Source organism: Canis lupus, chromosome 31, assembly GCF_048164855.1.
Source record: "Canis lupus baileyi chromosome 31, mCanLup2.hap1, whole genome shotgun sequence".
Classification (NCBI taxonomy): Eukaryota; Metazoa; Chordata; class Mammalia; order Carnivora; family Canidae; genus Canis; species Canis lupus.
The window spans coordinates 25602743-25620278 of NC_132868.1; the positions used below are offsets into that span (position 1 = coordinate 25602743).

General features: G+C 36.0%; 1 protein-coding gene across 3 annotated transcripts in view; it reads right to left on the bottom strand.

The window, feature by feature from the left end:
* The window catches only part of FGF12 (fibroblast growth factor 12), a 543450-nt gene that overhangs the window by 199666 nt on the left and 326248 nt on the right, over positions 1 to 17536 (bottom strand). For all 3 annotated transcript variants that reach the window (XM_072807854.1, XM_072807853.1, XM_072807852.1), the window contains one exon: positions 10367 to 10477. In XM_072807854.1, coding sequence (XP_072663955.1) covers positions 10367 to 10477 — 111 coding nt within the window. The remainder of the gene's footprint in view (positions 1 to 10366; positions 10478 to 17536) is intronic.

The following is a 17536-nucleotide window of genomic DNA, read 5'->3' on the forward strand; positions in this document are numbered from 1 at the left end:
AAAGCAGGACTTCTAGTTAAAGAAATCAGAAAAAGTTTTCAGAGACAAGAAGCAGTTGATCTTATTTTTAGAGGATGTTATAATTAGTGAAAAAAATAACATAAGCAAGTATGAATGACGAAGTACTGTAGCATATATGGGGAATGGGAATTTTAGTGGAGAAGCAACATAAGATAAATAAGTATATAAGACAGTGGCAAGTGTTCTCAAGGAAGAAGAAAATCAAGTTGCCAAGGGAGAATGAAGTATTGAAGACAGGATTTGAAAAAGTATAGATTAACCAGAAAAGGCTTTCATGTGAAAAGGCTTGACTTTTGAGTAAAGGAATAAAGATGAGGAGCAAAGGGGCTATTTAGATATTTGGAGGAAGAAAATGCTATGAAAACATTGAATGCTGGTACCAAGGGCTTCTGGAAAGAGCATGGTTGCTGTGTTTGAGGAACAGCAAGAAGACTAGTCAAAAGAAAGGAAAGCAAGCAGTCAAGAGGTATGACCGAGATTGGTCATAAAGTAAATTTGGCTTTTACCCTTAATGATGTGTAGTGAAAGAGACTGAACAGAGAAGACCCATGGTCACTGGGTCACTCTAGCTGTTGTGTGGAAAACAGACTGAAGAGGGAAAGCAGTAAGTGACAGGATCAGTCAGAAGGCTATCATAAAAGTCGAAAGATGAGAGCAACTTGGTCTACATTGTGGTAAACAGGGGTATTGCAAAGTGGTCAGATTCTGTTATATTTTGAAGGCAGAGTGAATTTACTATAGTTTTCAAATTCATTGCACAAATTATTATACTATCCACTCTTAAAATTTTGCCTTTTTAATGATGTGTTTAAAGGGAAAATTTTAAGTTTTTTAAACATAAAACCAAAAATCATTTCCAATTTACAGGCTTTCAAAGTTTAGATCTTTTAGGGATATGGGAGTTACTCTTTTCCAAACACCTCATTTTACAGAGTACAGAAGCTTAAACAAGAACATGCAGCTAAATGAGGACAGGACCTGGACTGCAAACCAGGTTATCTGACTCACAGTCCCAGTCCAAGCCACTTTGACTTACAATTAGTGATATATAAGTGGTTTATACTCTTCCATTGAAGCTGTATTGAAGTCATTCTGATTTCACAGCATTGAGTAAGAGGTATCCTAAACTCAAAACTCTTCAAGGCTTAGGTAGGTAGGAGGAAAATGTAAGGGAAAGCAGGTACATCCATTGTTTGAATACATTCATTTTTTTCCTTTTCCCCTGTGAGGTGTGCCAGCTAAATGAAACATATCTGCCATGAGATCTTGGAAAATGTCCATTGCTGTGCTCCAGAGAAGGGCAAATAAGGACATCACACTCAGAGGGGAAACACAAATGCAGATAAGGAACTGCAATTTAATGTGACTTGTGCTGCTATAAATGTACACACAAGGTTCAAACACAGTCAGGTGAAGTGAGTTAGTGGGGGGTGCTGTGTAAAGGTGGCAACTGTTTGTGGAAAGCTGGAGAAGGCTTCACATAAAGGAGATAAGAGTTCTAAAGGGTTCTAAAGGATAAGAGTGGTTTACCAGAGAAGCCACTGAATAAGATTGGTAATTCCAAGCAAATGTATTAGCATGTGTAAAATGTCCAAGACATAGGCTTACTTATATCATTCGTATAATTCCCTCAAACCTATGTTTGATCATACATCTGTTTAGAATTGAGCTTTCTCTCCATGTATAAATCAAATATAACATTCCACTGTGTGTACACACACACACACGAGTGCACGTGTGCGCGCGCACACACACACACACACATGCTAAATCTTCTTTATCCATTCATCCATTGTACATTAAATATACTGGAATTAAAATATTTTTAAATGAGGCTTCTAGAAAGCTTAAAAAAATGTAACCAACTCCACACATGTTTGAGATACTACAAAGTCTGAATTTCATCATGCTTTCCCTATTACATTAGGAATCAGGTACCAGAAGAGCTAGGTGTAGCAGTTCCAAGACAGAGATTGCCTTAATCAGCAAATGTGAATCCAAATCCTGGGGGCAGAGGAGAGCTACCAGTCATTGCTACTGCAGTGCATCAGAATCACCTAGAGGGCTTGTCAAAACAGAGATTGCTGAGCCACAGCCCAGAGTTCTAATTCAGTATGTCTAGTGTGAGGCTCAAGAATGTATCCAGATGATGCTGATGCTGGTCTAGGGAGTACACACTGTTTAAACCACTGACTTAGAGTACTCTTCAGTACCTCCTAGCTCAGCACTTCCACACTTTCAGGTAACATTAGCTGCCACAATTAGGGATTATACTTATTGAAATGGCTGCTGTCTGTGAACTCCTTGCAAACAAGTACTCTCTCATCCATGCAGATGAAGATGATGATGATAATGATAATAGCAACAACTGACATTTATTGGGAACTACTGTGTTTTAGGCACGATTTTAAGTACTTTTCATGAATCAACCCATTTCATCTGCACAAAAATCCTATGATGTAAGTTCTATCATCATTCCCACTAAACAAATGAGGGAATTATGATGTGAAGAGGTTAGAAAACTAACCCAAAGGTACAGAATTTTAAGTCAGATAGCCCAGATGAAAATTCTGATTCTATCATTTACATGCATGACTCTCCAGATCTTTATACACACCTTGAAGATACCACATAGGGATTTGTAAATTGAAGAGGATTTCCTGCTGGTAACATACCTTTCAGAACAAATGGTATTTAGGGAAATGGAAGCTGCCAGTCAGTTTTTCTGAGCACACATTCCCTTCCATATGAGAATGGAAAGGCTTCTAAAATCTCTGTTTGTCTCGTTTTGTATAATCAGAGATTGTGTAAATCTGAGAAATGTTATGATTTGCTCAAGGTCAACATACTGGTCACCTTTCAGAGCCACAAAGAGATTAAAGATAATCTCAGCCATCAGCTTTTTCTAGGAATACACTTGGTTAAGTAGCTCCCATAAGATTCTTAAACTATGCATACTGCCTATAAAAATGCCCATAAACAGTCACGAAGCAACAAGGAAGAAGGATAATTTCAAACAGTTCATGTTTTCCTTCACTGACTAGAGGGACACATGAGGACAGAAGACTTAGGATCAAAAAGAAATACAAGACTAATAAGAAGGAAAGAGGCCAAGGTTACAAAAAGTTTAGAAAGTCATTCCCTGATTATTTAATGCGAGTGGGTAAACTATTCAAGGAAATAATTTGTTCTTGTTCATGCTTTCCACAAATATTATCTGGAGGCATACTCTTTAAAACTAAAACATAGTCAACAAAAACAAATTTCTAACAAATGTTCATCACTCTTCTTCTAGCTATTAAAATCAAAAGGTATTTTCTTTATTAAAAAATCAAGTGAAGTAACTACATTCATAAGCTGAGGATAAATATTAATTTTGATATAGAAAAAATATGCCACTGTAAGAGTAACATTATATGTACTTTGCTTAAGATTATGTAAATAATCTTGTTTAAAGAAAATCAGCAGGATAACACATACATTTCTTTTTCTTTTCATCCAGCTTATAGGTGTGATTTCACACATACAAATTGATGACATATTCTTAAAGGATAGATGATAGTAGAAGAAAATAATATCCCTATCATTGGATATAATATAGCCCTTACATTCCCATGCGAACTATAATGTATATGCTTGAGTAGATGTAAAAGATGAACTCCTTGTCCAGGAAGGTTCCTGGTCAGGGAGTAACCTCTTTATAATTCTTCCCAGCATCCCTATGTCCTTGATAATTTTTCCTAACTAACCATGTGGATCAGGTTTTTGTTGATAGTTTAGCAATACAGAGCTTCTGTTGGCTTTGGCTGTGTCTATATACTTGTGGCTGGTGGTATTAAAACATCATATGTTTGGTATTGTATAGAAAACATAATTGGATGACTACATTTTTCAGTTTCCAGTTGAATTTATGAAACTCAGAATACATTGTGTGTGTACTTGCAATCAGTAGTTAGGAATATAAAATATTAGAGGTCTAAATCAAAAGATCTCAAGAAACAGATTCCATATTAATTAAATATTAAGCACAAAAGTCAAACTAATTTATTATGACAAAGCATGGAAGATTGTCTAAAACATAATCTTGTAATGAATAAAACCTTTTTAAATGGCAAAGAAAAGCTGAGGGCGTAAAAGTATATTCATAATAAAATAAAATAAATAAAGCATGGCCAAAAAAATTCAGAGACAAGAAACAAAATGAGTAAAAATCTACAACACATATAATAAAGAGCTAATTTTTAAAAATATAAATAGATTTCCTACAAATTAAAAGACATTTCATAGAAACAGATATAAATAGACATTTTATAGAAAAAGAAGTGAAGATGGTTCTTAAAATACATGAACAAGTGCTCAACCGATGTCATAATAAGACAAATAATACTTATGTCTCTAGGTAACAAAGAACCAGAAGTTTGATAACACACTGTGCTGACTAGAACATAAGGAAATAGACAACCTCAATGTAAATTTATATGACAGAGAGCAGAGAGATATCTTTCAAAATTAAAAAAGCATATACCCTTAACCAGAATTCTACTTCTAAGTATCTGTCCCATAAGTACACTTGTACACATGCAAATTACTTATGAACCAGGATATTCTTTATAGTGTTGTTCGCATTAGAAAATATAAGAAAGAACTGAAATAGCCTTCAACAGAGAATTAGGTTAAATAAATTATTCCGTGTAAATATGTACTAATATGGAAAAATCTCATAGATACAACAATATAAGTTTAAAAAGGTACTGAACAAGTGTTAGATAACGGAGAGAGAGATGATATAGATACACTGCATGGTATATGTTGATAAATGCACAGACTACATCCAGAAGAACACCAAGAAATGTGGCCAGGGGGCAGAGAGGAGAACAAAAAATTGCTTTTGACTATGTCAGTGTCTCCCAGGGAAAGAAACATACCTATGATTGAACAAAGTTGGGTTTAATGACTCATGGCAAGGTGGAAAAATACACTCGATGACAGAGCTGGGATCTCAGTAGAAGGGGTTAGAGCATTTGGTCTTGAGTTAGAGAATTTTAGGTAGGGCTCAAAGAAATGTAGATTTACCTTCAATTGGATGCTCTAAAGAAGTGACTGTCATTCTATGATTGCATATGTTAATAAATATTATCTATAAGACAAGAAGAACAAAGTTAAAGCAGTGTTTGGTGAATTAATAAGCACCACTCATATAAGCCAGGATAGAGAAATATTTGATCATTTTGTAATTTGGACAACATTCTTCTTTTTGTCTATGTTCAGACATGATTAAGTGGTCTTGTTTTTGTCATGATCCACCACAATCACAGTGGCCTTGTCTGATTTGGTGTTCTGTGAAATTGTGTATATTCAACAGAAGTACACCAAGGCCTGCTGGAGTGCCATGCCAGTTCCTGGCTGGCAGGGATTGTTTTGCTCTTTCTCAACTGTATACCTTTTGCACATTTGTGGTTTTGTATTATATACTTATCTTACCTATTCAAAATAATTGTTGAAGGAATCTCAGGACTGGGACTCCCAGGGAAGATGGCAGAGTAGGAGGACCGGGGCTCACCTCATCCCATGGATACAACTAGTTAACACTCCCTTTAGTGTAAGTAACCCAGAAAACAACCCAAAAACTGGCACAATTAAATGTGCACCAATAGATGAATGGATAAAGAAGATGTGGTACATACATACAATGGGATATTATTCAGTCACAAAAAAAAAAGAATGAAATCTTGCCATTTACAACAACATGGATGAAGCTAGAAAGTATAATGCTTCAAAATAAGTTAGTCAGAGAAAGGCAAATAGCATGTGATTTCATTCATATGTGGAATTTAAGAAATAAAATAACAAATGGAAAAAGAGAGAGAGATAGACAAACCAAGAAATTGACTCAACTATAGAGAACAAACTGATAGTTATGGGGTGGTGGGGTAGGTGATATAGGTGATGAGGATTAAAGAGCACACTTATCATGATGAGCACTGAATAATGTATAGAATTGTTGAATCACTATATTGTACACTGAAACTAATATAACCCTGGATATTAATTAAATGGGAATTAAAATTAAAAATCTTGATTAAAAATTAAAAAAAAAATAATCTCAGGACTGAAGGAGACTTTAAAAGTCACTGAGCTCTGAAACTACCCCAACCACCTTCTTCTCCCTTCCCACACCAACAGGGTTTTCTTGTAAAACTCCCTACAAAGGCCGGTACAGCATCTGCTTGAATATCTCCAGTTTCACCATTGTACTAATTTATCAGGCAGTTCATTTCATGTTCAAATCATTGTTCATATATTTTATTCAGAGGGAAAGAGAACAATGCATTCGGTTATAAAATCTTAATTGTTTCCACCCCAGCATGTTTGACCTCTTCAAATGCATCTTCTCCTATGGCAACTAGTAGAGCAGAATAATTACCTTTCTAATTTTATGTAAAATATTCCTATTAATACTCTCCAAACTGCAATTGTCTTTTTTGTGCCAGTGTTCCAACACAGTTTTGTATCTTTTGTTATCATTACATTTGCAGAGATTCTTATCTGTTGCTGCTGACAAACCCATTTGTTTTTGTACTCAATTACATGTAATTAGTCTTTTCTTCATGAACAAAAGAACAGGTGTCTTTATCAATTCAATGCAAGATACCATGGTAAGGTTGGTTGGACCTAATGATGTCTAGTGAACCGAACAGCACAATTCTGACAGATGCTCATAGTAACAAGATTTTTTTTTCAAACAATCAAATGCTTTTACTCCTGCCCACACAAAGTAGAGAAAGAAAAGTCATTTTCACATCTTAGAGGTTTATAATTTCCTATTAAAAAAAATGAGTAGAATTCAAATCCTTCTGATATTTTTACCCTTTATCCCCACTAAGAAAAAGTATAAATAAAAATTGCTTGCATTGGAAAATGTTCAATGAAAATATGTGGTGAGGGGGGAATCAGAAGAAAGTACATTAATTGAAAAACTGGTAAAATCTGAATTAAGTCTACAGCTCAGTCAATAGTACTATACCATTGTTAATTTCCTGGCAATGATAATTTTACTGTTGTACATAAAATGATATCATGAGAGAAACTAGATGGAAAGTATATAGAAATATCCTGTATTACTTTGTAAATTTTCTAAAATTATTTCAGAAGAAAAAGTTAAAATAATATTTGGGTGGGTAGAGTATTTAGCAATGACTCAGAGAAACTTTTTACAAATGCACAGGAGGATATTCATTTACTTATTCCATTCATTCCATTTATTCCATTGTTGAGTACTTACTATGTACTAGGGATCATTCTAAAGATACACTAAAGAGCAAAACAAAATTTCTCCCCTCATGGAACTTACATTCTCCTGGGAGGAAGGGGAGGATCAAAAACAAACAAGTAACAACTCTGTGTGTGTGTGTGTGTGTGTGTGTGTGTGTGTGTGTAGTGCTTAAAAGAGCTATGAATACAAGAAAAGTGGGGGATATCAGAAGAGAGAGTATCAACGTAAGATGTATCATTTTATAAAGGATGGTTAGGGAAGGTCTTTTCAACATCTATAAGAAATATAGTTGTGTTGCCTTAAAATAGAGATGATAATTATCCACCAAAAAGAGAATGGGTAAATATATTTGGGTATTTTCATGCAAAGAGATAGTTTACAGAAATGAAAATGAATGATAGAAAGCAATCATACGACCACATATGCACATCAAAACCATAATATTATGGAGGAAAAGTACACAGAAGTTATATACAGAAATGCTCTCATTTGTAAAAAGTTTAAAAACATGCAAAATGGTATTACAAATGGTTTAAGTATACATATATGAAAAATGTATTTTTAAAACTGCATGGAAATAAACAATGCTAAATTCAGGATAGCTGTTACGTGTGATAGTGGAACTCCATCTGGGAAAGCACACAGTGGGAAATATACTGATATTTTTTAACTAAATTTTAAGCCAGGGGTTGAGCATCCAGATAGATTTATCCTAGTTGTATGTTTGTATATCTAAACTACTTTTAAAACCAATATATCAAAAAGTGTGTGCAAGTTGTTTATCTTTTAAAAATAAGATATTTTAGGGTGGCTCAGCAGTTGAGTGTCACACCTTTGTCTCAGGTCATAATCCCAGGGTTCTGGGATCGAGTCCCACATAGGGCTCCCTGCAGGAAGCCTACTTCTTCCTCTGCCTATGTCTCTGCCTTTCTCTCTTTGTCTCTCATGAATAAATAAAATATTTTTAAAAAATAATAATTTAAAAAATAAAAATAAGATACTTTGAATGTATGAATTCAGTTTCTAAAAGTATTTGACAAAATGCACCACCCTCAATATGTGTGTTATGCATAATGCCATTATGCCTATATATGCATAGGCATATATATTCGTACATATACACGTGTATAAGTGTATGTGTATATACATGTAGCAGGTATGAATTTACGCCAGACATTGATCTAGCATCTGCAGAGAGAGTATTTTTCAGTTATCTTTCTATGTAATGGTGAATGAAGGATTTTTGTCCATTGAACCCACTTTTGCCCCTGCCCTTTGAGCACAAACCCATGATAAATGTCATACATCTGGCAACATAGCTGTCTGGGTTATGGCTGCATCATGTGGAACTGAATATGACTATTCCACTTATTTGGGGATTGAATCTATCTTCCTCAATTTGTAATATTTCACCTTTTTAAAATGTTGGATGGATGGTGCTGACAGAAGACATTAATATTATTATCGCCACCCAAGTATGTCACCCAAGTACGCATACATTGTTGAATACTACATATGAGACTAATGATGTACTATATGTTGGCTAATTGAATTCTAAAAAAATATATATTGTTATCTCCAGCCACCTCATTTTATAGAAAAAGAAACTGAGATCAAAGGATACCTCCGGACAGTGCAGGTGACACAACTAAGCAATCTCCCTGATTCTTTCCATCAATACTTGCAGCCTCACTAAATCTACATGCAGGTACAGACGGCAATGGCAATACTTGAAAATCTTACATGGAAATTAAGACATGCTCATTCTTCTGTAATCTGTTGTAAATATGAATCATTTAAAGAATGCATTCAAAAGAAGAAAGAAGAAAGAAAGAAAGAAAAAAAGAAAGAAAGAAAGAAAGAAAGAAAGAAAGAAAGAAAGAAAGAAAGAAAGAAAGAAGAAAGAAAGAAAGAAAGAAAGAAAGAAAGAAAGAAAGAAAGAAAGAAAGAAAGAATTTTTTTTAAGAGAATGCATTCTTATAAACACAAAACAACAATGCAAACCACAATAGGCTAATCAGCTATGTGGGAAATAGCTGCAAATTTTCATAATAAGATCTTTTCTGTATTGTAATTCATATTTTGTGAAGTGTAATATTAAGTGAACAAAGAATGACTTAAAAGGGGTAGACAAGCAAATTTTCACACTTTAAGAATTGCAGATCTTCCCTCGAATCTTTCATTTTAATCTAACTTCTATTTCACCTAAAATATAAGGCTTCTTAGATTATCTCATGCAGTTTAGTAGATTGTCACACCGACCTCAAAATCATATCCAGTCAGAAGACAACTCAGTGGGACATATATGTACCCTCAGGAAGGTAGTGGCTCTGAAACTTGTATTCAAAATTCTTCTGAACTGCAAATATACTTTGTTACATCTTGATTTGAGTTTAGTTAGTTATTAAACTTGTTACCTCCATACTTAAATTAGTTAAAAATAATTCCAGGGACATTATTAATAAACTTTGAATATTTGGCATTTTGTTTAAAAAACAAATAAAATTTCAGGTCTACTAGTCTTTATTATCCTGTTATTACCAAAATATCATCATACTATTTTTCTTTCTAAATCAATATAAAATAAAAAATATATATTTTTATTTTAAAATCAATAATTTTGTCCTCAATCAAAATGAAATCACATGTAATATACATATGTATGTATTCAATGTTTACCTTAAGAAGTAATTTTGATGTGCCAGAAACAATGTTCTGAAAATTATTATAACATGTTTCTCATTTGGTTCTAGGATTAAAACAACATCTTGCGCTGGAAAGTCTGCCTTGTTCCTGTGAATACATATTGACTACAAACCCTGGGATGGGAGAATTTTTTTATCCATTGACTATTTGTAACTCCTTCAAGCCTCCTACCTTCTCATTTAGTAGGTTACCTTCCCCAATTGCCTCTTTAACTATAGGGAATTATAGCAAAAAGGATAAAAGACAAGACATAAGCTTACTAGCAGTTAAATAGTTCAAAAGGCAGCCTGCCCATGTCTTAAGTCTAAGATACATTGGGCCATACATTTGATCATAATGGTATTTCAGGAAGCTGATGTTCCTTACTGTAGTCACTATTTTCGTCCTTGGTCCCGTCAATGGTACCATCTGGGTGCATCTGCAGGAAATATCCCTGCTGGCTGAATAACCTTGTCACAATTCCCTTCAGCTGGGGTTCTGCAAAACAAAATGAAATGATTATTCAAATTCTTATTTTGTTTATAAAAAAACACATGCAAATTGTCCAAAAATTCTCTAAATAAACTCACAAATGCCAATGGCTTAAATATTGAAATAAATGTTTGGAAAGGGGATATTTCAATAACATATCTTTATTCTTCTTTTTTCCTTCCAGAGGCAGAGTCATAATACTATGCAGCAATAAACCAAATATAACTAGATAAAACTAATTATCATCAGGAAAATACAGAGGCATTCTTAAAAAGTAAATTATTTCCATCCCTCATGCGTCTAGTGTCTGACTGCAAGATGCCGCCAAGTTTATGGTCCCATTCCAGAATCACTATTTAGACCAAACTGCCACTATAATTCCTAAGCTTCCAGCAGTCAAAATCAGGTCCTGAAAGACTTGTATTTCTGCTCATTGCTAACTATTCATTATAAACTCCTGGGTTTCAAAATTCTGCTCCACTTCAGCTAGAAAGAAAGGAATGGCTTGTATGAGAACCACAGGAAAAAGCAAAACCCCCACGGCCATGAGATGTGACTAAAAAGTATATGAAAACAGATTTCACTTTCAATAAATACCTCACCAGAGAGGAGCCCCAGCACTACAAAAGTCATTTTTCCAGTACAAAAATAAAGAAAGAAAGAAATTCATGCATATTTCTCTAAGTATTTCAAACTAGGAGTGGTCCTTACCTTTTAAAAACTCTCTTCACACTAACACCACCAAACCGAACTTTGTATACCACATTTGGATTTTTATACATCAGCTAACATAAATATTTAAAGCTTTGTGGTGCTGGCTGCCAGCAACAATTCAGTTTCTATAACATCACTACCATTTTTATCTCTACCTCAGTACTGGGCAAAAATTACACTATTCTGGGACGCCTGGGTGGCTCAGCGGTTGAGCATCTGCCTTTGGCTCAGGGCGTGATCCCGAGTCCAGGCATTGAGTCCCACATCAGGCTCCCTGTGAGGAGCCTGCTTTTCCCTCTGCCTGTGTCTCTGCCTCTCTCTGTGTCTCTCATGAATAAATAAATAAAATCTTAAAAAAAATTACACTATTCTAATGCATCACTGAAATAACAACACACTACCCTCAAAAGGACAATCACCAAATTTTACCTGATAGTCAATTTCATTCCTTCACCCATTTATTCAACCAATATTTACTCTTAACCTTTTTTTTTTTTTTTTGGTCAGGCAACATACTAGATACAGTGTGTTAAACCAAACACATTTATTGATGGCTATTAATTCTAAATAAGAATTCTAGTTAAGGATTCAGTGCATTTAACTATCTGGAAATGGACCTGCTCTCTACAACCTATGTCTGTGGTTAAACTTTTTCACATATGATTTGATTACATATATTCAGGAATATGAGGCAATCTCTATATAAACATGTCTTCTTCAAAGCAACTCAAAGAACCAGAAAAGATGCCAAGGAAACTGAGAATAAGAAAGCAGGGTTCTGAACAAAAAGAACTGAACTGTAAATTAAGCATTCTGACTGATAACTATATGTTATACATGCATGTTAAATAAGTTCAATTTATTTACTTTGTGGGCCTTAATTTCTTTATCAATACTATCTAGAAGTTAAATGAAAATATCTTGAGGTCCCTTCCATAAGCATCTATTGACACATTAGAATCCTCTGCCCTGAGCAGTGGCAGAAATCAAAGAATGGATTCATGTTCAGTGTGCTGTCTCCATGGGCCCAATGGGCCCACCCCATATGATGTACTAGAGGACACACAGCTAGCTAAGATCACTGTAAAATAATATCCTGTACCGCTATCACCATCTATCAAACCCTCCCTACCAACTTTTCAAGGCTCAGCTCATGATCACCTTCTCCAAGGAAGCGTGGCCACCATAACTGTGGATCACTTTTATAATCAGGGGAAATAAGAAGAACATACGTGGCTCTGCCATGAGACTAACTAATTGGCAGGTAGGTGCTAATATGGCACACTTCATTAAATATAGGCAGTCAAAGGACCCAGCTTTGAACAACTGTCATGTGGTCCTGAGGAAGTCATTTTACTTTTGAAGCTCAGTGGTCATACCTGTATAAAGGGAAAAATAATTCACATTCTAACTATCACCACTGAGAGTTTCGATGAATAAATATAGGTGATAAGTATGAACTGAAATCTGTAAGAATATAAATCCTAATTAAGGTCTGTTTTCAATGATGAATACCAGATGCCTTCTGATTTCTGTTTTAGTGAAATATTAACTAAGTTTGTAAGTCATTAAAATAAACAGTGGGCTAGGATAGAGGATAGAAAAGAATAGAATGAAAGGGGCAACTATCTTATAATGATATTTTAATCTAATAAGCTTGATAAGATCACTTTAAGAAGTTATTTTTTTGGTTGGTAATGAGATGCATGGCAACTAAGTCACTAATGCCCACAAAAGATTGTTTGTTTTTTTTCAGGCTCTTCTTTCTGTAGCTGTAATTAAACACTTCTTTTGCTATGGTGAAGCTATCCTCCTGTTGGGGCCCAGGGAATTCAGATTGGTAACTCCTGTTCAAGATAATGAGCATCAGCTTTTATACCATCCCTGGCTGCCCAAAAGCACTGCCAGACAAGCTGAGAGTCTGAGTTTTAATTATGTGATGATCTATGAAAGCAAATGCCTTGCACTCAAGATGTTTCAAAGGAGACTTGACCATCTATTGAACAAATGCCATGAACCTAGGATGTGTCATAGAAAGCCAGGCCTGCCTGTACCCTGATTGCCACCTATCAAACCCTACCAACCTTTCTGGGCTCAGATCAAGAGTATCTCCTTCATGGAGGTTTGGCTATCATAAGAGTGGATCACTTTTATAATGGGGATGGGGGGAGGACATGTTTTGTTGTATTTTATTTTATTTTATTTTATTTTATTTTATTTTATTTTATTTTATTTTTTTTTTTTTTAAAGATTTTATTTATTTATTCATGATAGTCACACAGAGAGAGAGAGACAGAGAGGCAGAGACACAGGCAGAGGGAGAAGCAGGCTCCATGCAGGGAGCCCGACGTGGGATTCGATCCCAGGTCTCCAGGATCGTGCCCTGGGCCAAAGGCAGGCGCCAAACCGCTGCGCCACCCAGGGATCCCTGTTTTGTTGTATTTTAAAGGAAATGCTTAAAAAAAATGAGAACCCTTTTTGGTACATCAAAAATCCTGGAGGCACTCGGCAAATATGCTTTTTATTTGTCAGACAATGCTTGGGGATCTAAGAGATGAATAAATCCTGTGCTGTTCTCAGGGACCACTAAGTCTAATGCATGAAACATATTTATATATAAGACTAATGTGGGGTAGGTGTCAAATAAGGGATAGATGCAGAGTGGCATGATGGAACCAAGAAATAAGGGACTAATTCTGTATTAAGATTGGGTGAAAGCACCTCATCCATCACTTGAAGAGTAAGTGGCATTTTAATATACAAAAGGGGGGAGGGAAAAAAGAGAGAAAGGGCATTCCAGACAAACAATGGATATTTTCCAATTTATATGACTCTTCTTGATTCTAAGATAATGTTCTATTATTTTTCTTTTTCTATGAAGTGATGGCTATATTATTAGATGGTGAGGTGGCAGGGATTTGGTTAGTTATCTTTTGTACTCTAAAATGGTGTGGCAAATGCTGCTAGCTTTTCTCCCAAATCCATTTCCTCTTTTTCCTGGGCACCCAGCTAGACCATATGTCCTAGCCTCCCTTGCAGTTAGGTTTGGCAGATGAATGAGTGTCATATGGAATGTAAGTGGAAGTGATGTGTGCCATTTTCAGGCCGAGGCTTTTAAAAGCAAACATTCTCTTAATGCTGGCTAGATTTAGATGACAAAGCCCTAGGGGATGTCAACAAAAAAGAAGAATGTGGGCCTCTGAATAACTGACAGAAAAAAGACAATAGCCATGAGACATACTCACTTTGGACAGTTAGGTAAACAAAAAATAAACTTCCATTGATTGTGTATAGTGACTTTCTTCCAAAAAGTGCAATAGGAAAAGAGGGAAGGGATGGAGTAATTTTATAGCAGAGAAACCTGATAAACAGAACACTACCTCAGCAAGGTGATCAAGGTTACTATCAACAGTCATAAATCATGCTGATATAACAGATACCTTCGATATGATGCGATGAGAATGGCACCTTACCTCTGATCATTCCCAAAATTCATAACCCCAGTCTGATCATGAGAAAAACACCAGACAAATACCAACTAAAGGACATTCTCCAAAACAGCTGACTAGGAACACTTAAATTGTCAAGGTCATCAAAAACAAGCAAAATCTAAGAAAATGGCACAGCCAAGAGAGTCTAAAGAGATATGACAACTAAATGTAATGTGGTATTCTAAATGGGATCCTGGAACTAAAAAAGAACAGTAGGTAAAAACTAAGGAAATCTGAATATTATAGTCTTTAGTTATTCATGATGTATCAATAGTGATTTGTAAATTTTCATAAATATACCAAACTAATGTAAGATGTTAACATGGGAAACTGGGTATATAGTTTATATGGGAGCTCTGTAATAGCTTAACTTTTCTGTACATTTAAAACCATTCTACAATAAAAAATTTAATGATAAATACAGCCACAAAGCAAATTAGAAATTTAATTCTCAAAGAGGTTGGGCAAGAAAGTAGGTAAAGGATAAGAACTCATGCTCAATACGGCTTCCCTTCAGGATGACATGGCAATTTCAACAGAGGTCTGAATTCAAAGCCACTCAGGAGAGCTGTGATCTGTAAGAGCTATCTAGACTTTTCTGCCTGGGTAACATGTAGTGTAGTGGAATAGTTACCTTGGTATGTACTAGAGACCGGGGGAAAGGTGGAACTATGGGGACCTGATCATACATCTCAGGATGACCACTGGATGGCAGAAAATAAAATGAATTTTAGGATTGGAAAAAACCTTGGAATCTAACACTCCCCTTCATCAAAATATCCTTCTTCATCTATGTCAAAGATAAAAACAAAAACAAAAATACCTGAGGGAAGATATCCCTCAAAACAAAAATATCAGAGGGAAGATATCTTGTCTAAGGTCAATAATAAAAATGAAAAATACAACAGTGATCCAAAGGTTGTGATGGAAGCCATATCTAGAGAATTAATAGTACTTATTACAATAACGATGGCTATATTTGTATCATCTCCTTTGTACCAGGCACTCTCCCCTGATGATATTTTTATTTAATACGCACAATAACTGAATGTGTAAGGTACTTTTCTCTCATTTTTCCGATGGGATTATGGAAAGTCAGAGAAGCTACCTCACTATCCCAAAGTCAGAGAACTAGTAAAGTAAGAGGTACTTCTAGCTGAAGAGCCTGTGGTCTTAGCTATTCTCTGCACCATCTGGTCACTTTAAGAAAGACAATGGCAAAACTTGCACACATCCGGAAGAAAAGGGAGCCAAATAGAACGGCACAAAGGACTGCCATGTGAGGAACAGCTGAATGAACAGTCAAATATGCAGCCTGGAGAAGGGAGGACTCCAGGGATGTGAGAGTTGCCCTCACTTTCTTAACAGCAAACAGAAGTAAGAAGCCAATGTGTTCCGAGTGACTCCACGGGGATAGAACTAGGGCCAGTGGGTGGAAGTTACAGGGAGGCAGGTAAAAAAGAATCTTCTGTGAACTGGATTCAAAGAGAGAACAGGCTGCCTGAAGAAAGGTGCGAGTTTTCTATCGTGGACAGAAGCAAACAGGGAGAAGGAGAATAACTCCACATCAGAACAGCTGTGGAGCTTAGGAGCCTCTACCAAAGCTAAGGCAGCCTGCAGGACAATGCAAGGTCCTCTCCAGCCTTCATGCCCTGGAAAGCTCTGGGAGCAGCCAGATGGCCCTCTCAATTCAAGTTCACTCCGCTGTGTCTTAGTGTGTACTTAGGACAGGGAAATAAAAAGACCGTTTACCAGTCATCTTGAAAATGCAGCTCTTTGTACATGTGCAACGTGAATTGTGAGAGTAATTTGATGGGGTTTTTAATCAGTCTCTGTGGGCCTAGAAAGGGGGCCTCAGTATGAAGGTTTAATGTTGCCACTTAAAGGAACGAAGATAGAAGAGGCTGTTAAATGTGATTCTTGTCAAGTGCTTCTGGGGCCTCATACTGCTGCCGATTTCAAAATGAGACTATTAGGGTTGAAGACTGTTCATAAACAGATATATCTCTGACCAGATCACAGCTAAAAGGTATAGACTAGGGCATATTTACATCACATCAAAGACCCAGACAAATCAGAAACGGGGTGCAGTAAGACATTTGAAAGAAGACTGAACTTATCTGGGATTTGGAACACATTGCAAAAATTACAACCACACTGAGTTAGAGGAATTCATTAAAAATGCATTTTGTTTAGTAAAAGAGACGTCAGACTGAGGCCTTGCCTTCACTCAGCAGACTGCAGTGGACCCAGGAAAAAGAGTACCTTGCAGAACAGAGGGCTTAAGACTGGAGATTGTCATCATGGCCCCCAGAATCTGCCCTGAGGGGTAAAAAGGAAGTGATGTCCTGGCCATTGGTCACATGCAGGTGACAGATGACATGAGCAGTTACTGACCTGACAGCCATGAGCTCCCTGTGTAGCAACAATAATTGCAAAAGACTTTGTATCTGTATGTGCATATCTATTTTCTCAATCAACAGATACTCAAAAAACAAGTATTCACTGAGCACTGCGCTTTGTGGAGGTTATTATTCTAGGTACAGGGGATAGCTAGTGATTTGCTAGTAAGCCAGCTTGCAACGACAACAACAACAACAACAAAACAAAAACCACACAAAAACAAAAAACTACCCCAAACCTGATTTCCACGGGGCTGACTTCCACCATGTAAATATTTCCATCACAGCTGATTTGACACTACCATGTAACAACACTGAACACAGAGCTAGAGCTGGGAAGAGATGAGCACGATGCGCCCCAGCACACCACTGAATTTAACAGAGAATAAGACATGAAGCTTACATTCCAGTAGGAAGACAGAAAATAAACAGATTAACAATTAATATAAAAAAGAGTT